Source organism: Ascidiella aspersa, chromosome 1 (genome assembly GCF_963924565.1).
Source record: "Ascidiella aspersa chromosome 1, kaAscAspe10.2, whole genome shotgun sequence".
NCBI classification, from domain to species: Eukaryota; Metazoa; Chordata; class Ascidiacea; order Phlebobranchia; family Ascidiidae; genus Ascidiella; species Ascidiella aspersa.
This window is the reverse complement of record NC_139447.1, coordinates 19564368-19576948: the sequence shown is the minus strand read 5'-3', so window position 1 is coordinate 19576948 and position 12581 is coordinate 19564368. Positions and strand designations below refer to the sequence as shown.

At 40.6% G+C, this 12581-nt stretch overlaps 1 protein-coding gene and 1 pseudogene across 1 annotated transcript in view; both read left to right on the top strand.

Annotated features, from left to right (window-relative positions):
• The window catches only part of LOC146168183 (receptor-type tyrosine-protein phosphatase epsilon-like), a 110167-nt gene that overhangs the window by 56512 nt on the left and 41074 nt on the right, over window positions 1–12581 (top strand). Inside the window, exon 8 of the mRNA XM_083386186.1 lies at window positions 2042–2149. Coding sequence (XP_083242312.1) covers window positions 2042–2149 — 108 coding nt within the window. The remainder of the gene's footprint in view (window positions 1–2041; window positions 2150–12581) is intronic.
• Window positions 8402–12041, top strand: LOC146168184 (uncharacterized; annotated as a pseudogene).

The following is a 12581-nucleotide window of genomic DNA, read 5'->3' as shown; positions in this document are numbered from 1 at the left end:
AATTTCACACTGCCGCACGTCCTTAGCCAACTCACGGTTGTGTGCCGCCAGAAACTGTAGCAACACTGGTTAGAGAATCCAAGGACTTCGGTGCCTGTTCCTTTTGGTAAGTCGAAAACTCTTTGGGGCATGAATTTAAAAATTGCTCTTTGACGAATAGCTCACTCACATCGCCCCATTCGAGAGTTGCTCCCGATAACTTCCTACTTCTGCAGGTAATTCTGCAGCAAACTGGGAAGGACTCTCACCCTTTTCGGGTTTTGAACTGCGAAACTTACTACGGTTACTTCTTCGGTCAAATCGTAACAGTTCAGTAAAGCTTGCTTGAGCTGATAATAGTCCACAGCGTCAGCGTCTGGAATTCGTGGGTATACAAACAATGCTCGAACTTGCAGAAGGGCGCTTAGTGTAGTCGCCCACTCTAACGCATCCCATTTGCAGGTACAGCAAAGCGCTCGAAGCGTAGCAGATAACTATCCAACTCGTCCTGTTATTCCCTGCCTCGCGCCTCGGGTTTCCTTTGCTTTTCTGCCGCTTCGGCCTCGGTATTTCTTCCCCTTTCTTTGGCTTCAGACTCGGCAACTCTTTGCTGGGCTTCAGCTTCCCAAGGTATAGGCGTCGCTTTTCATTCTCGAACGCCTGCTGTTCATTAACGAACTTCGCCAAACCGGCTCCAGTCAAACACAGTTGCTTTCCAACTTCAGAAATCTTTTTCGTCACGTTTATCTTGCATCACCAACAGATAAAACTAGGTTAACAGCCAACACAGTTCAATAGAATAAATCCCGGATGAGCCCCCAATGGTCGCAAACTTTTAGGCCAGATATCGTAAAGTTGATTTTCTGTGATGACAAACCTAAAACTGGTACAGCAAAAACTGCAGATGTTTTCCTTAGCGTAGTTTATGTAGAACAACACGCCACGCCTGGCGGCCTTGCCACAAATTCACTTCAAAACAACAGATTACTACAGATCAGCTGGTCGCACCATAAGACATCACAATAAGAATATTACGTCACAGTGGTCCATGACAGATGGCAAAGTAATGCATTGTTTGGTATTGAAAAATAGTTTTTCAGGTATAACGCAATTTGTGACAATAACTATGCGGTTATTGATAACTCTATCGGCATTTATGAGAAGGTACATGTGCTATATTTGACCCTGTCTTAAATGAATGTTGCACCAAAACATCAACTTAAGACTCACCATTCCTGTTACAGGGGGATATAAAGTTTCTTTTCACACAGTTTCATTAATGTACTCGAAAATATATTTAAATGTGACATGGTGACCCCATAAAGGGTGGTCTTAAATGGGTTTTGCACCATTTCCCGCACTTAAGATCGACCATTTATTGACCACTGATATGTGGCGCAACATTTAAGATAGGTTTGATCGATGTACTCGACATGATATTTAAACCGGAATTTTGGGTTTATTTTTAACAGCCCCCCTTTCCTAACGCACCAAATTCATAGCTTAAGACCGGCCTTTTGGGGGTCCATGTGGAGCCCTTCTATGCTCTAATCTAAATAGTCTTTTTTTTTTATTCTCGACATGTTATTTAAATCTCTTCTAGCTCCCGGACTATTAGGCTTAGGGTACGAATTGCTTAGTTTGACCACATCTTTCTCAAAGCTTAATCAGGTTGTCGTCTCTGCTTATGGCTACAAGAGTTCATTAAATTTTAATTCATTTCTTTTGTTATAGTTAAGTATTAGACTTAGAGATAATAAACTAAAAAAATATTTTTTTATAAATTTCCCCTAGGTGGCCATGGCCCACAGGTTGGGAACCCCTGGTCTACTTGTTATTTTTCATATAGCAACTGCCAAACACTAGACAATACTAGCAAAAGATAGTTACTTTTCTGACTAGCATAATAATCTACCGAAGTACAACGTTTACCGGGTTACATGTGATCGTGTGCCACAGGTTGGATGCCCTCTACTTTAATATGTACAACATGTTTTGCGCATGCAGTTTATTATTTGATATATACCTACACGATCGAAATAAAGCTTGTTTATTTCTTTAGGGGTATCTAACTGAAAATAAATGGATTGCTTGTCAAGGTCCAAAGCAGGAAACTATTAATCATTTTTGGCAGATGGTTTGGGAGCAAAACTCTTTGGTCATAATAATGGCAAGTATTTAATGGCGTAGTTTTAGTTGTTAGTGGTATACTAACTGTTAATGTTGTATTCTTGTTTTTTTGTGGAAATTTTGTTATTCATCAGCGTCGGAATAAAGGGTTCACATTACGGTCATAACGTACTAGAGTCTAGAGAGCGCAACAACAAAATGCAGGGTACAAAAGTAGTGCAATGGAACTTTAAGACAGTTAATTTGTATTTAGGATAATTTATTTATTTTTTGCACGTTTGCTGTCTAATATTTGTTTATTACAGTAATTTTTAAACTTATTTAGGAAACGATGTTTACGTTGTTTATAAAACATGTATAAAACTTAATTTTTTATAGAAATACATATTTTGCCACACGAATAGACATAATTAGTTTCTGTACGAAAAAGTATACATTACCAAAAATGTTGTTAAAATGTAAATATATATGTGGCCAGCAATAAAATTATAAAACACCTGCAGAGTTTAGCGGCAAAACATCAATATTAGTTTTTTAATATAGTATTCTTTTATGCTTTCTCTGTGAAAAAAATTAGAAACAAGTGTTTCTCAACTGATTTGTGTCATTTTGGAAAGTGTATATAAAGTCACCATTTTGGATTTGAAAAACGTTTCTACATTCATGTGTACGTCACCCGCCAAGTTTTGCTTAAAATTTGCTAATAATCATGGGTGGGCAACCATTTTAACACAAGGGCCAGTTAGGAAATGTAATGCTTGCAGGAGGGCCGCACATCAGATAAACACTAACTCATATTTTCAGCTTTTACTAGAAAAACTGTTGATCTACTAGGCTGCCTGCAACTACGACTGTTTTTGTCTGTCTACTTGTGTATTCGGAAATAATTTTTCCTACAATTCCAATGACGCCTTTCTCGTACGAATCGGCTCAGTTCAATTTAGTTAACAGCCTTAATTCAAAACCAGCTGTTAAACATAACATCTCAGTCAATATGCGTGGCAAAAATTCTGTTATGTCTCGATTGTACTACAAAGTGGAATTATTGATTGTACTACAAGTGTAATTATTGTACTAGACAAGTGTTGCAAATTCTTTATCACAACAACGTGACACAATGAATGAATATTGTTTCAACTGCATTAGTGTAGAGGTCTAGCCTATGGGTTACATCAGTGGTTCCCAACACGTTTTTAAGGCGACCCATTTAAAAAACAAATTCAGTTCGGTAAAATCTTGCCACCCAAGCAAATTGTCGTAATATTTTAAATTAAAAGCCACACGAGATTGCGTTGCAAACAAAGAGCACTACAAAAGCAGTAACTTTTCTGAAAATAATTTATTTATCAAATCACTAATGAGATAGCTGCGCTCGCTTGCTGTCAGCGAGTTTTTGAAATCGGGGCGTAATTTTGCTTAGGCATAGCCACATGTCGGCTTCAACTTCCAGCCGGTTTCGCTGTTTAGTTTTCAATGCACACATGGCGCTAAATCCAGTCTCACAGAGCCAAGTTGTTGTAAACGGAATCAGTTTTTTAATCACTAATTTTGAAACTGTGGAATACACTTTGTACATGGAAGCCCAAAAGTGAATATTTGCGGAATCTTTCGGGTATTTGTCTTTGAAGGACGCAAAAGAAATACGATTTGCTGCTTCTGTCGTTATGTGCATAAACTGTGAGGCAGATCTTTTCCAGAAAATGGATCAATTATCCAATCATTTTGGCTATTAGGTGTTAGATATTCACCATAGTAGTGCACAAACTTTTTGGCAAGCTGTTCCAGGTGTCCTATTATGGTTTGCTTAATAACAACTTCCTTGCCACAAATATATTGCGTTAGCTGAGGAAACATATCGTACTCATCTCTGGCGACATAACTTCTCCAGAGTATGATTTTTTTGTGCTAAGCAGAAACTTTGGCTGCGTGATCAATCACCGTAAAGCCATTGCCTTGCATTGATAAATTTAGAGAATTCAGAGAGTCAAATATATCGGCAAGGTAAGCAACTTCGGGGTTAAAATCGTCTTGCAAAAATTTCTCGGCTAATCGCACACAGTTCTGTTGCCTCAGGAAGATAGCAATCTCCTCTCGCAAATCACTAACTCGCTTCAGGACACGACCTCGTGACCAGAGCCGGATTAAGGGTACTGTAGGCCTAAGGCTATTAAACAGGGAAGGGCCTAATTTTGCAAACGAAGTTACAAAAAGTAGTAAAAATGCATACATGAGAAATTAAAGTTTTTCTGCAAAATAACAGAAACATAATATAAAAACATGTAATTAGGTGTCGTTGGACCAGTTGGTCACTTTTGACGTTTTTGCATCTTGCAGGTTTTGTTTGCGTTGTAAAATAGGATTTAGGGGTCGTAACGTGAAGTTTAATCTACCCTTTAGCATACCACAGCATTTAACTCACAATGTAAGCAGAGAAAAGTTAAATACACCTACTTTCTAATTATCTAAAAAATCAGTCATTTTAAATTAAACTAACTTAGTTAGTCATTGCAAAGCTTGTTTTGGGACTCCGCCGAGGTATTTTTTGTATTCGACTCTGTTTTGTCACTCTACATTCGCCGAGATGATTCCTAGATTTTTATTTTAATAATGCGTTACTATTATTTGCCAAATACGCTGTGCATATAACCAAAAAAATTGTTAAAAAAAAACGTGTGGTGCTTGAGCACTCTGAATCGGTCGGACCTAACTGTTTTATGCAAATGAATACAAATATCTATTTTATACCAAAAAAATTAAAGAAATTGCGTTTGTTTGGTTTAAATTGCCTTTCAATTTACAAGAAGACGTGACGCATTGCGCACACACAAAATTAAAATTATAAAACAACGCAAAATTTATCACAGAAAAGATTATGTAGATTAATTGGCAGAAACTTTGATTTTAGAAAGTCCCATGCTACAAATAGTTTCCACTTTTCATGCGCACGGCCTTTGGTCTTAAAAGACTTCCTTAAAAGCAACATGTATAGTTGAAAATAAAACAAGACGACTCGTGCAAAGCGCGAAAATTGTTTGCATTTTTATATGGTTCAAAGAGTTAAAAATATGAGCCATGGATATGATATTCTACTTTGAACATCCCTACTTGCGAGTAAATCAAAGAACGTGTCAGAAAAATGAGTTACAATACGTAAAGACACTTGTGTACTTGGATTTGGCAAACTACGACCTAGCTAGAGAGGTGTGCCTATATGCACCCCAATGAACTCTGCGTGGGCCGAGGGCCACGGTTGAGAAACCCTGTGCTAGATTTCAGAACAAAATACAAATTCGATGACATAAATTTTAGTTTTTGCCTCAAAAATCGTTTTATTGTCTCAAATATTCAAATATCTATTTTAAATGGAAATAGGAAAAAAGCTCCCGAGTCACTGGTCCCTATGATCCACTGGTCCAACATCTCCCCTTACAATGTAGCCTATATTTAAAATTAAAATTTTCTTCCCTACAGCTAGCATACGCATAGGTTGGTTCCCACTGAACATGTTTTGCTTCTAGCGTTAGCGTCTGGCGCAAAACTCTATAACGTCGTCCAGTTAACACTTAAAGGATTGCCAATTTCCTCGCTCCTAACCGAAAGCGTCAAAGTTGAACTGTTTCAACTTCCGCAACCGAAATTTTAAAAACGTTTTACGTTTACGCCAGACGCGTCTAGTGTGAATCAACCTTATGAATGGTGCCATCGCCATTCAAACCTCTAACAATATCACTATCTATGCTTAAAAGAGACTCCAGCCATAATACCGAAATAAGAACAACATCAACGTCGCAATAAAACACACTTCTGAATAAGACCAAAATGAACCAATACCTAATAATCGTAGTACCGTCTAAATTGAAATAAGTCCAAAACCCGTCAGAATAAGACCTAAATCGCCAGGGTCAGGCCTAAACCCTACAGTTTGAGGCGTTATTTTGGTCATTTAGGCAATATTACGATGAACTTAGGACGTATTTTGACAGATTTAGGTCCTATTTAAACGATTTTGATCTTAATCTGTACTATTGTGTCATTGGTCTTAATACTATGTTTATTTTTTGTGTGTTGCCCTTAAAAGTGATAGCACAGAACGTAAATCGTTTGCAGCATAAATTAAACGATTTATTTATCTACCCACACACAAGGCACATATTGACTAGACTCAGTCATTCGTTTTTAAGCAAAAACTGTACTGGATCTGTATCACTATCAGCCTTAAAAAATTCAACCTTAAAAAATTTAGGGCCGAATTTTTCTAGGGCCTAAGGCTTATTAGCCTATTGGTTAATCCGGCCCTGCTCGTGACAACCACCACACTTCTGTGTGCAGCAACAATGCTTGATAATCAGAGTCCATGTCAGTGCACAAAGACGAAAACAAACGCCGATTTAGTGGCCTTGCTTTGATAAAGTTTACACACTTCACAATATCCTTCAACACTTCGTGCAGCTCTTGGGACAGCTTTTTTGCAGCAATGGCCTCTCTGTGGAGAAAGCAATGAGTCCATACAGCATTTGGGGCTTTGTCTTGATGCGTTTTACCACACCAGACTCGATGCCTGTACAGTGTACAAGCTGCTGCACCATCGGTGGAAATGCCAGCACATTTATCCTAAGGAATGGAATATTCCGTGCAGAAATCATCAAACAATTGAAAAATATCTTTACCCTTGGTGTGTAATTTTAGCGGTTTGCAAAATAGCAAATCTTCTGATACAACCTCCTTGTTGATAAAGCGAATAAAGACCGAAATCTGGGTTAAACCTTCGATATCGGTGGATTCATCCAATTGAATGGAATAAAAGGAAGACCCATTCACGTGGATAAGAATCTGCTCAAGAACATCATCAGCCATGTCTACTATGCGTCTTTTCACTGTGCTGTTTGACAAAGAGATTGCATTTAACTTTTCACTTTCCTTCTCACCAATCATTCTTCTTACTACCGGTACTTCTTTCATAACTGGCATTAACAAATCCTCACCAATTCTTTGACGTTTTTTCTGCTTAGCAATTTGATAAGACGCAACATACGACGAGTAAACAGCTAATTTATTTTGTGCTGTAAATGCTGTCATAATACTTCTTTGTCCTTGAATCGATTTCAATTTGCTCTCAAAAAATTCAACAGGCTTATTCACACAGTTAGGGTGATGTTTTCTAAGTGGCGTTCCAATTTGTTTGTTTTTTCATTGATTCTGTCGAGAGAGTTTTCAGACATACCACACATTATGGTTTTCCGTCTAGTTCTGTGAAACCAAGTTTTGAAAACGCTTCATTGTACGATCGTTTGCCACTTAATTAACTAAAATGTAGTTAATTCTGCAACCTAACGCTGCTTTTATTTGCAGGCAAACCTTAAACTGGCATGGCAAAAACTCCAGATGCTTACTTTAACGTAGTTTATGTAGTTTTGTAGAATAACACGCTACGCCTTACCACAAATTAACGTTAAAACAATTGGTTCCTAGAGGTTTTAACTACAATAGGAATATTACGTCACAATGGTCAGTGACAGATGGCAGAGTAACGCAACGTCTGGAATTGTAAAGTAGTTTTACAAGAAGCTTCATGACTTGTGTTTATATTTTCCAGTTTTGTGATCTCTTTACGTTTTGAATTTTGGATGTGGTTATTTTTTCGCCAAAGATACAATATGCCTGAAAACAAGCGACCCAAAAAAATAATCAGGCGACCCAACTTTGGGTCGCGACCCATGCGCTGGAAACCACTGGATTACATCGCACTTTAAACAGGAAACTGATAGAGCAAAAGTCCCAACATGGTGCACACTCAGAGCCTTATGTAGGGAAAAATAGCTGGAAGTAGGTGAAGGGCCGCACAAAAAATGGAAAAGGGCCGCATGTGGCCCGCGGGCCGCACCTTGCCCAACCCTGTCTTACAACAATTACGCCTATTACGTCACACGGCTGTTGTTTACTCTGCTAATGCTACAGTTAGTCTTATTATTGTTAACTACTTGTGTTGCTCGTTTATTTGAACAAGACTGTTGAAAATGTCAACGCCGATGATTACGCCACTGTTCCTTCGGAAAGTTAATTGTTAAATTGTTGACCGTGGCGTACTGTCTTATTGGTTACTGATTTCGTTTGTATTTAGAAACCGCATTCATTGGACGCATTAAAGCACGACGATTGGCTTCTTGTCTAAAAGCGAATTTTACTAGTTAGGACAGTAAAAAAGCTACTACGTATTACGACGTCGGCGCCTTAACGCTGTTTCGAACTATTGGAAACTTAGAAGACTGCGATTTGGATACCGATACCGTTGATGATGGAAAGCCCCGCAGCATCTACGTCAGATCCAAACGCGGAACTTAACATCTCGTGTTACATGTACAAGTTGCAGCAGAGTCGGTTACAGTCTGAGAAACTTATGTCAAATCCCTTGAATGCTGAAAAACTAAGGGTTCAGTTAAATCAGGACGATAAAGAGTTTTAATCAGTGCAACAATCGTACTTTGAACTGGAAAGGCAGTCCCCAGAAATTGCTGTCAACCGAAAATTAAACATTAAGGCAATGCAGCAATTTTCCCAAAGGGTTGATCAGTGGTTTCAAAGAGTTAAACAGGATGAAATAAGTTTTGATCCCTTTTGTAGCAACACGTCACGAGATGACGATGTTTTAAGTTCTGTGTCGACCACAAGTTCAGTCCGTAATCAGCGAATTGCCGCCCGTGTCTCCGTTGAGAGGGCGAGGATCCTACAACGTCAAGCAGCTGTTCGTATAGCGGAAGCGCAGTTGAAGGCGGAACGAGAGGCTGAACGAGCTCGAGAAAAGGTGGAACTAGAGCAAAGAGAACCAAATCGTGCTCTAGAATTAGCCGAAGCTGTTTTTCGGGCATGGGACAAGGCGTCGGTGAGTAAGAATTACGTTTCTAATATACCCTCAAATAACAATATGATGACTTCCACACCCCATTTGCAGCTTAGAAACATCACCTATATTTATGACGTCCCTATACCTCCTGAGAATCGAGTTTCTACTTTGTCCAACCAGTGACAACCCAATGAGCTTTGCCAAACGATTTTTTACCCATGTCACAGTTTTCTCCCCACAGTACGATTCAGCAAGCACAACCGTTAGGTCCACAAAGTTATTCCAGAATTGTAACTCAGGTACCACAGCCTGTAACTATCTACGCCAGCTCATCGTGCCCAAGCAAAAATCAATTAGTTACCCTTTCTAACACAACCAATGTCCCAACGGACACCCAGCGATTCAGCAAGCACAACCGTTAGGTCCACAAAGTTATTCCAGAATTGTAACTCAGGTACCACAGCCTGTAACTATCTACCCCAGCTCATCGTGCCCAAGCACAAATTAATTAGTTACCCTTTCTAACACAACTAATGTCCCAATGGACACCAAGCCAAGCATATTCTCGTCACCTGCCGTCCATACCGCACCGACTTTTATACCGCCTTCTCAGTTTACACATTCTGTCTCGTAACCGCAATGCCATGACGAATTTCTGCAACAGCTCATAGTTCTACCACAACCGGCAGTAAAAACGTTTAACGGCGATCCGCATTTATACTGGTCCTTCGTTAGGGCAATTGAATCACATGTTCACCCTAGGGCAAACTCCGAAGAATCGCGACTCGTATGCCTTTTACAGTACTGTGAACCTGTAATTGCTAACAAACTCGAGATTTATAGCAAGGAAAAATTTGGAGGATACACGAGGGCACGCCAGATGTTGCACTACGACTATAGGCAGTCACATATCATAGCGAATGCATGTGAAAAACGTTTAAAACGCTGTCAAACAGTTAAACCCGGCAACGCTGAAAGTTTGGCCGAATTTGCCGATTTGTTGGAAATGTGTCGCTGTTCGTTGGAACAAATCCAAGAATTCGCCAGCCTCAACTCACTCGATACAATGAGGCAAATAATATATAAGTTACCACACTCCTTGCAAGTAAAGTGGGTAGAAAACTCAGCAAAGGTTCTTGAGGACACAAGGCGCCAAGCTAGATTTCTGAATTCGTAGAATTCGTTCTTCACCGTTCGCGTGTTGCAAACAGCCTGTATGGAGGAGAAGTTGTGTTTCGGAAGTGTAGGGACGACCCTCGGAAGAACTATCGCCTACAATGTAACAGCAACCGAAAAAGTGTCAGCGCGATTACATTGACCTGCTTGTAAAAACGACCACCCTTTCGCCCGTTCAATAACATCTGTCAGGGAGCGTCGAAACTTAACTGCTTTAAATAATTGATGCTTTAAATGCCTGACATCTGGTCACAGATGTAACAGTTGTCCATACCAATCCGTATGTGGAGTGGAAGGTTGCCTTGGAAAATCCCACCACACACTTCTGCATAATGCACCCGAAAACCGAACGGATAATCTCAGCCCCAATTGAAAACAGAAGAACATAAAGCTGTATCGCTGTTTATCCGTGGATAAGATTCCGGTCTAACCAAACAAGGTTCCTGATGAAGCAAGTTTAAACTACCACATCTTCTAGATCTGACTTTTCCACAAGTTAAACATGGATCAGTGACGCTTTTGATTCGCGCAGCTGTCCCAAGCATCATTTCGGTTCGAAAGCGTTCGACACGGAAGTGAAAACGAACCGGACGTGGTTATGACACCATTCGAATGGACACTGTTTAATCCTGCACTAAATGAATCGCAATGTGGTAACTTAAGGTGCAATACAAGAGTCGCACGTGTTATGTTTCAAAAAGAAATTGAATGTTTGTGGAAGAGAGATTTCGGTGATGGGACTTCGGTGCTTGACATGCTAACATCCAGAGAAGACAGGACTGCACGTCAAATTATGCAAACATTTGTACAACTATTTGATGGGCACTTTCAAATTCCGTTACCGTGGCGCTTCTAGACACCACATCTGCCAAGTAGTCGCGTGATGGCTGAAAGGCGCTTGCGCAGCCTAAGAAAATGATTCTCCTCCAATAAAGCAATGAGCATGAAATACTCGAAACTACTGTGAATTACATAAGTAAAGGGTATGCTGAGCAAATACTAGAAGAGAAACTTGAAACTGACTACCTTACGTGGTATCTACCTCACCATCCCGTTTTTAACCCACATAAACCCGATATGCTCCGCGTGGTTTTTGACTGCGCCGCAAAAAGCAAAGGAATTTCTTTAAATGGCGCTATAATGCAAGGGCCTGATCTTGCAAACAACCTGGACGATGTGTGTTGACTCGATTCCGGACGAAACAAATTGCTTTAGTGGCTGACATCGAGTCAATGTTTCATCAAGTGTTCGTGGCGCCCGCGACCGTGACGCCTTAAGGTTTCTTTGGTGGCCTAATGGTAACTTGGACATACAGCCTATACCGCCTTAATGCGGGTTCATTTGTTCGGTGCGACGTATTCGCCTAGTTGTGCTGCGTTTGCCCTGAAACAAACCAATAGAGAATTAGGAAGTGACTTTTCTCCCACCGTTACTAACATTGTGAACCGTTTTTTTACGTCGACGATTGCCTGGTTACTTCTTCATCTGAAGCGACTGTTGTTGTCGTTTCAAGGCAATTTCGTGCTCGCTTGCAAAGATGCGGATTCAGTTTGACGAAATGGCTTTCCAATAGCCCGCGCGTTTTGAAAGAGATTCCCTAAGGGGATAGAGCCTAGACAGACTGCAACTATTCATCATTCAAACGAAGGGACGCACCAACGTATTCTGGGAGTTCATTGGAACGTTAAGAACGACGAATAACGTAGATTTACCGACAAGGTCGATCACGAGAAGAGGAATTCTTTCGACTGTCAGTTCCCTTTACGACCCGGTCGGGTTTGTCGCAGCTGTTGTATTAGAAGCCAAGCTGCAGCTACGAGCCCTGTGCAAACAGCAGTTGGGATGGGACGAACCCATATCTGAACAAGACGCCGAACAGTGGCACGGATTGGCTTGCAAGCTCAACTCTGTTGAATAACGTTTCGATTGCCCGTTGCTTTAAGCCGACTCCTTTGTGAACAGAATTGCATCATTTTGCCGATGCATCTAAAAATGCCTATGGAGCTGTGTCCTACCTGCGCGTGACCGATAACCGAGGTGTCACCAGCTGCCACTTTCTGATAGGAAAATCTCGACTGGCACCTTTAAACACAAAAACTATTCCGAGGCTAGGATTGACTGCTGCGGTGCTCGCTGTCAAGCTGGACCGTTTAATGAGAAAAGAGTTGGACATTCCGATTGTGAGCTCCACCTTCTGGGGCGACTCGACGGCAGTGCTACAGACCATCTTTAACGCAAAAAAAAACGTTTTCTTTATTTTGTTGCGAACCGACTGGCAGAAATTGACCGACTGATCGACGCATCGAGCTGGAGGTATGTCCCGACAGAGCTTAATCCTGCCGACGAAGCCTCCCGTGGCTTAACTGCTTCACAGCTGGCTACATGCTACTAGTGGCTCAATGGTCCCACCTTTCTTCGTCAACCTGTAGAAAAGTGGCCCCCCAAAATAGTTGAATGT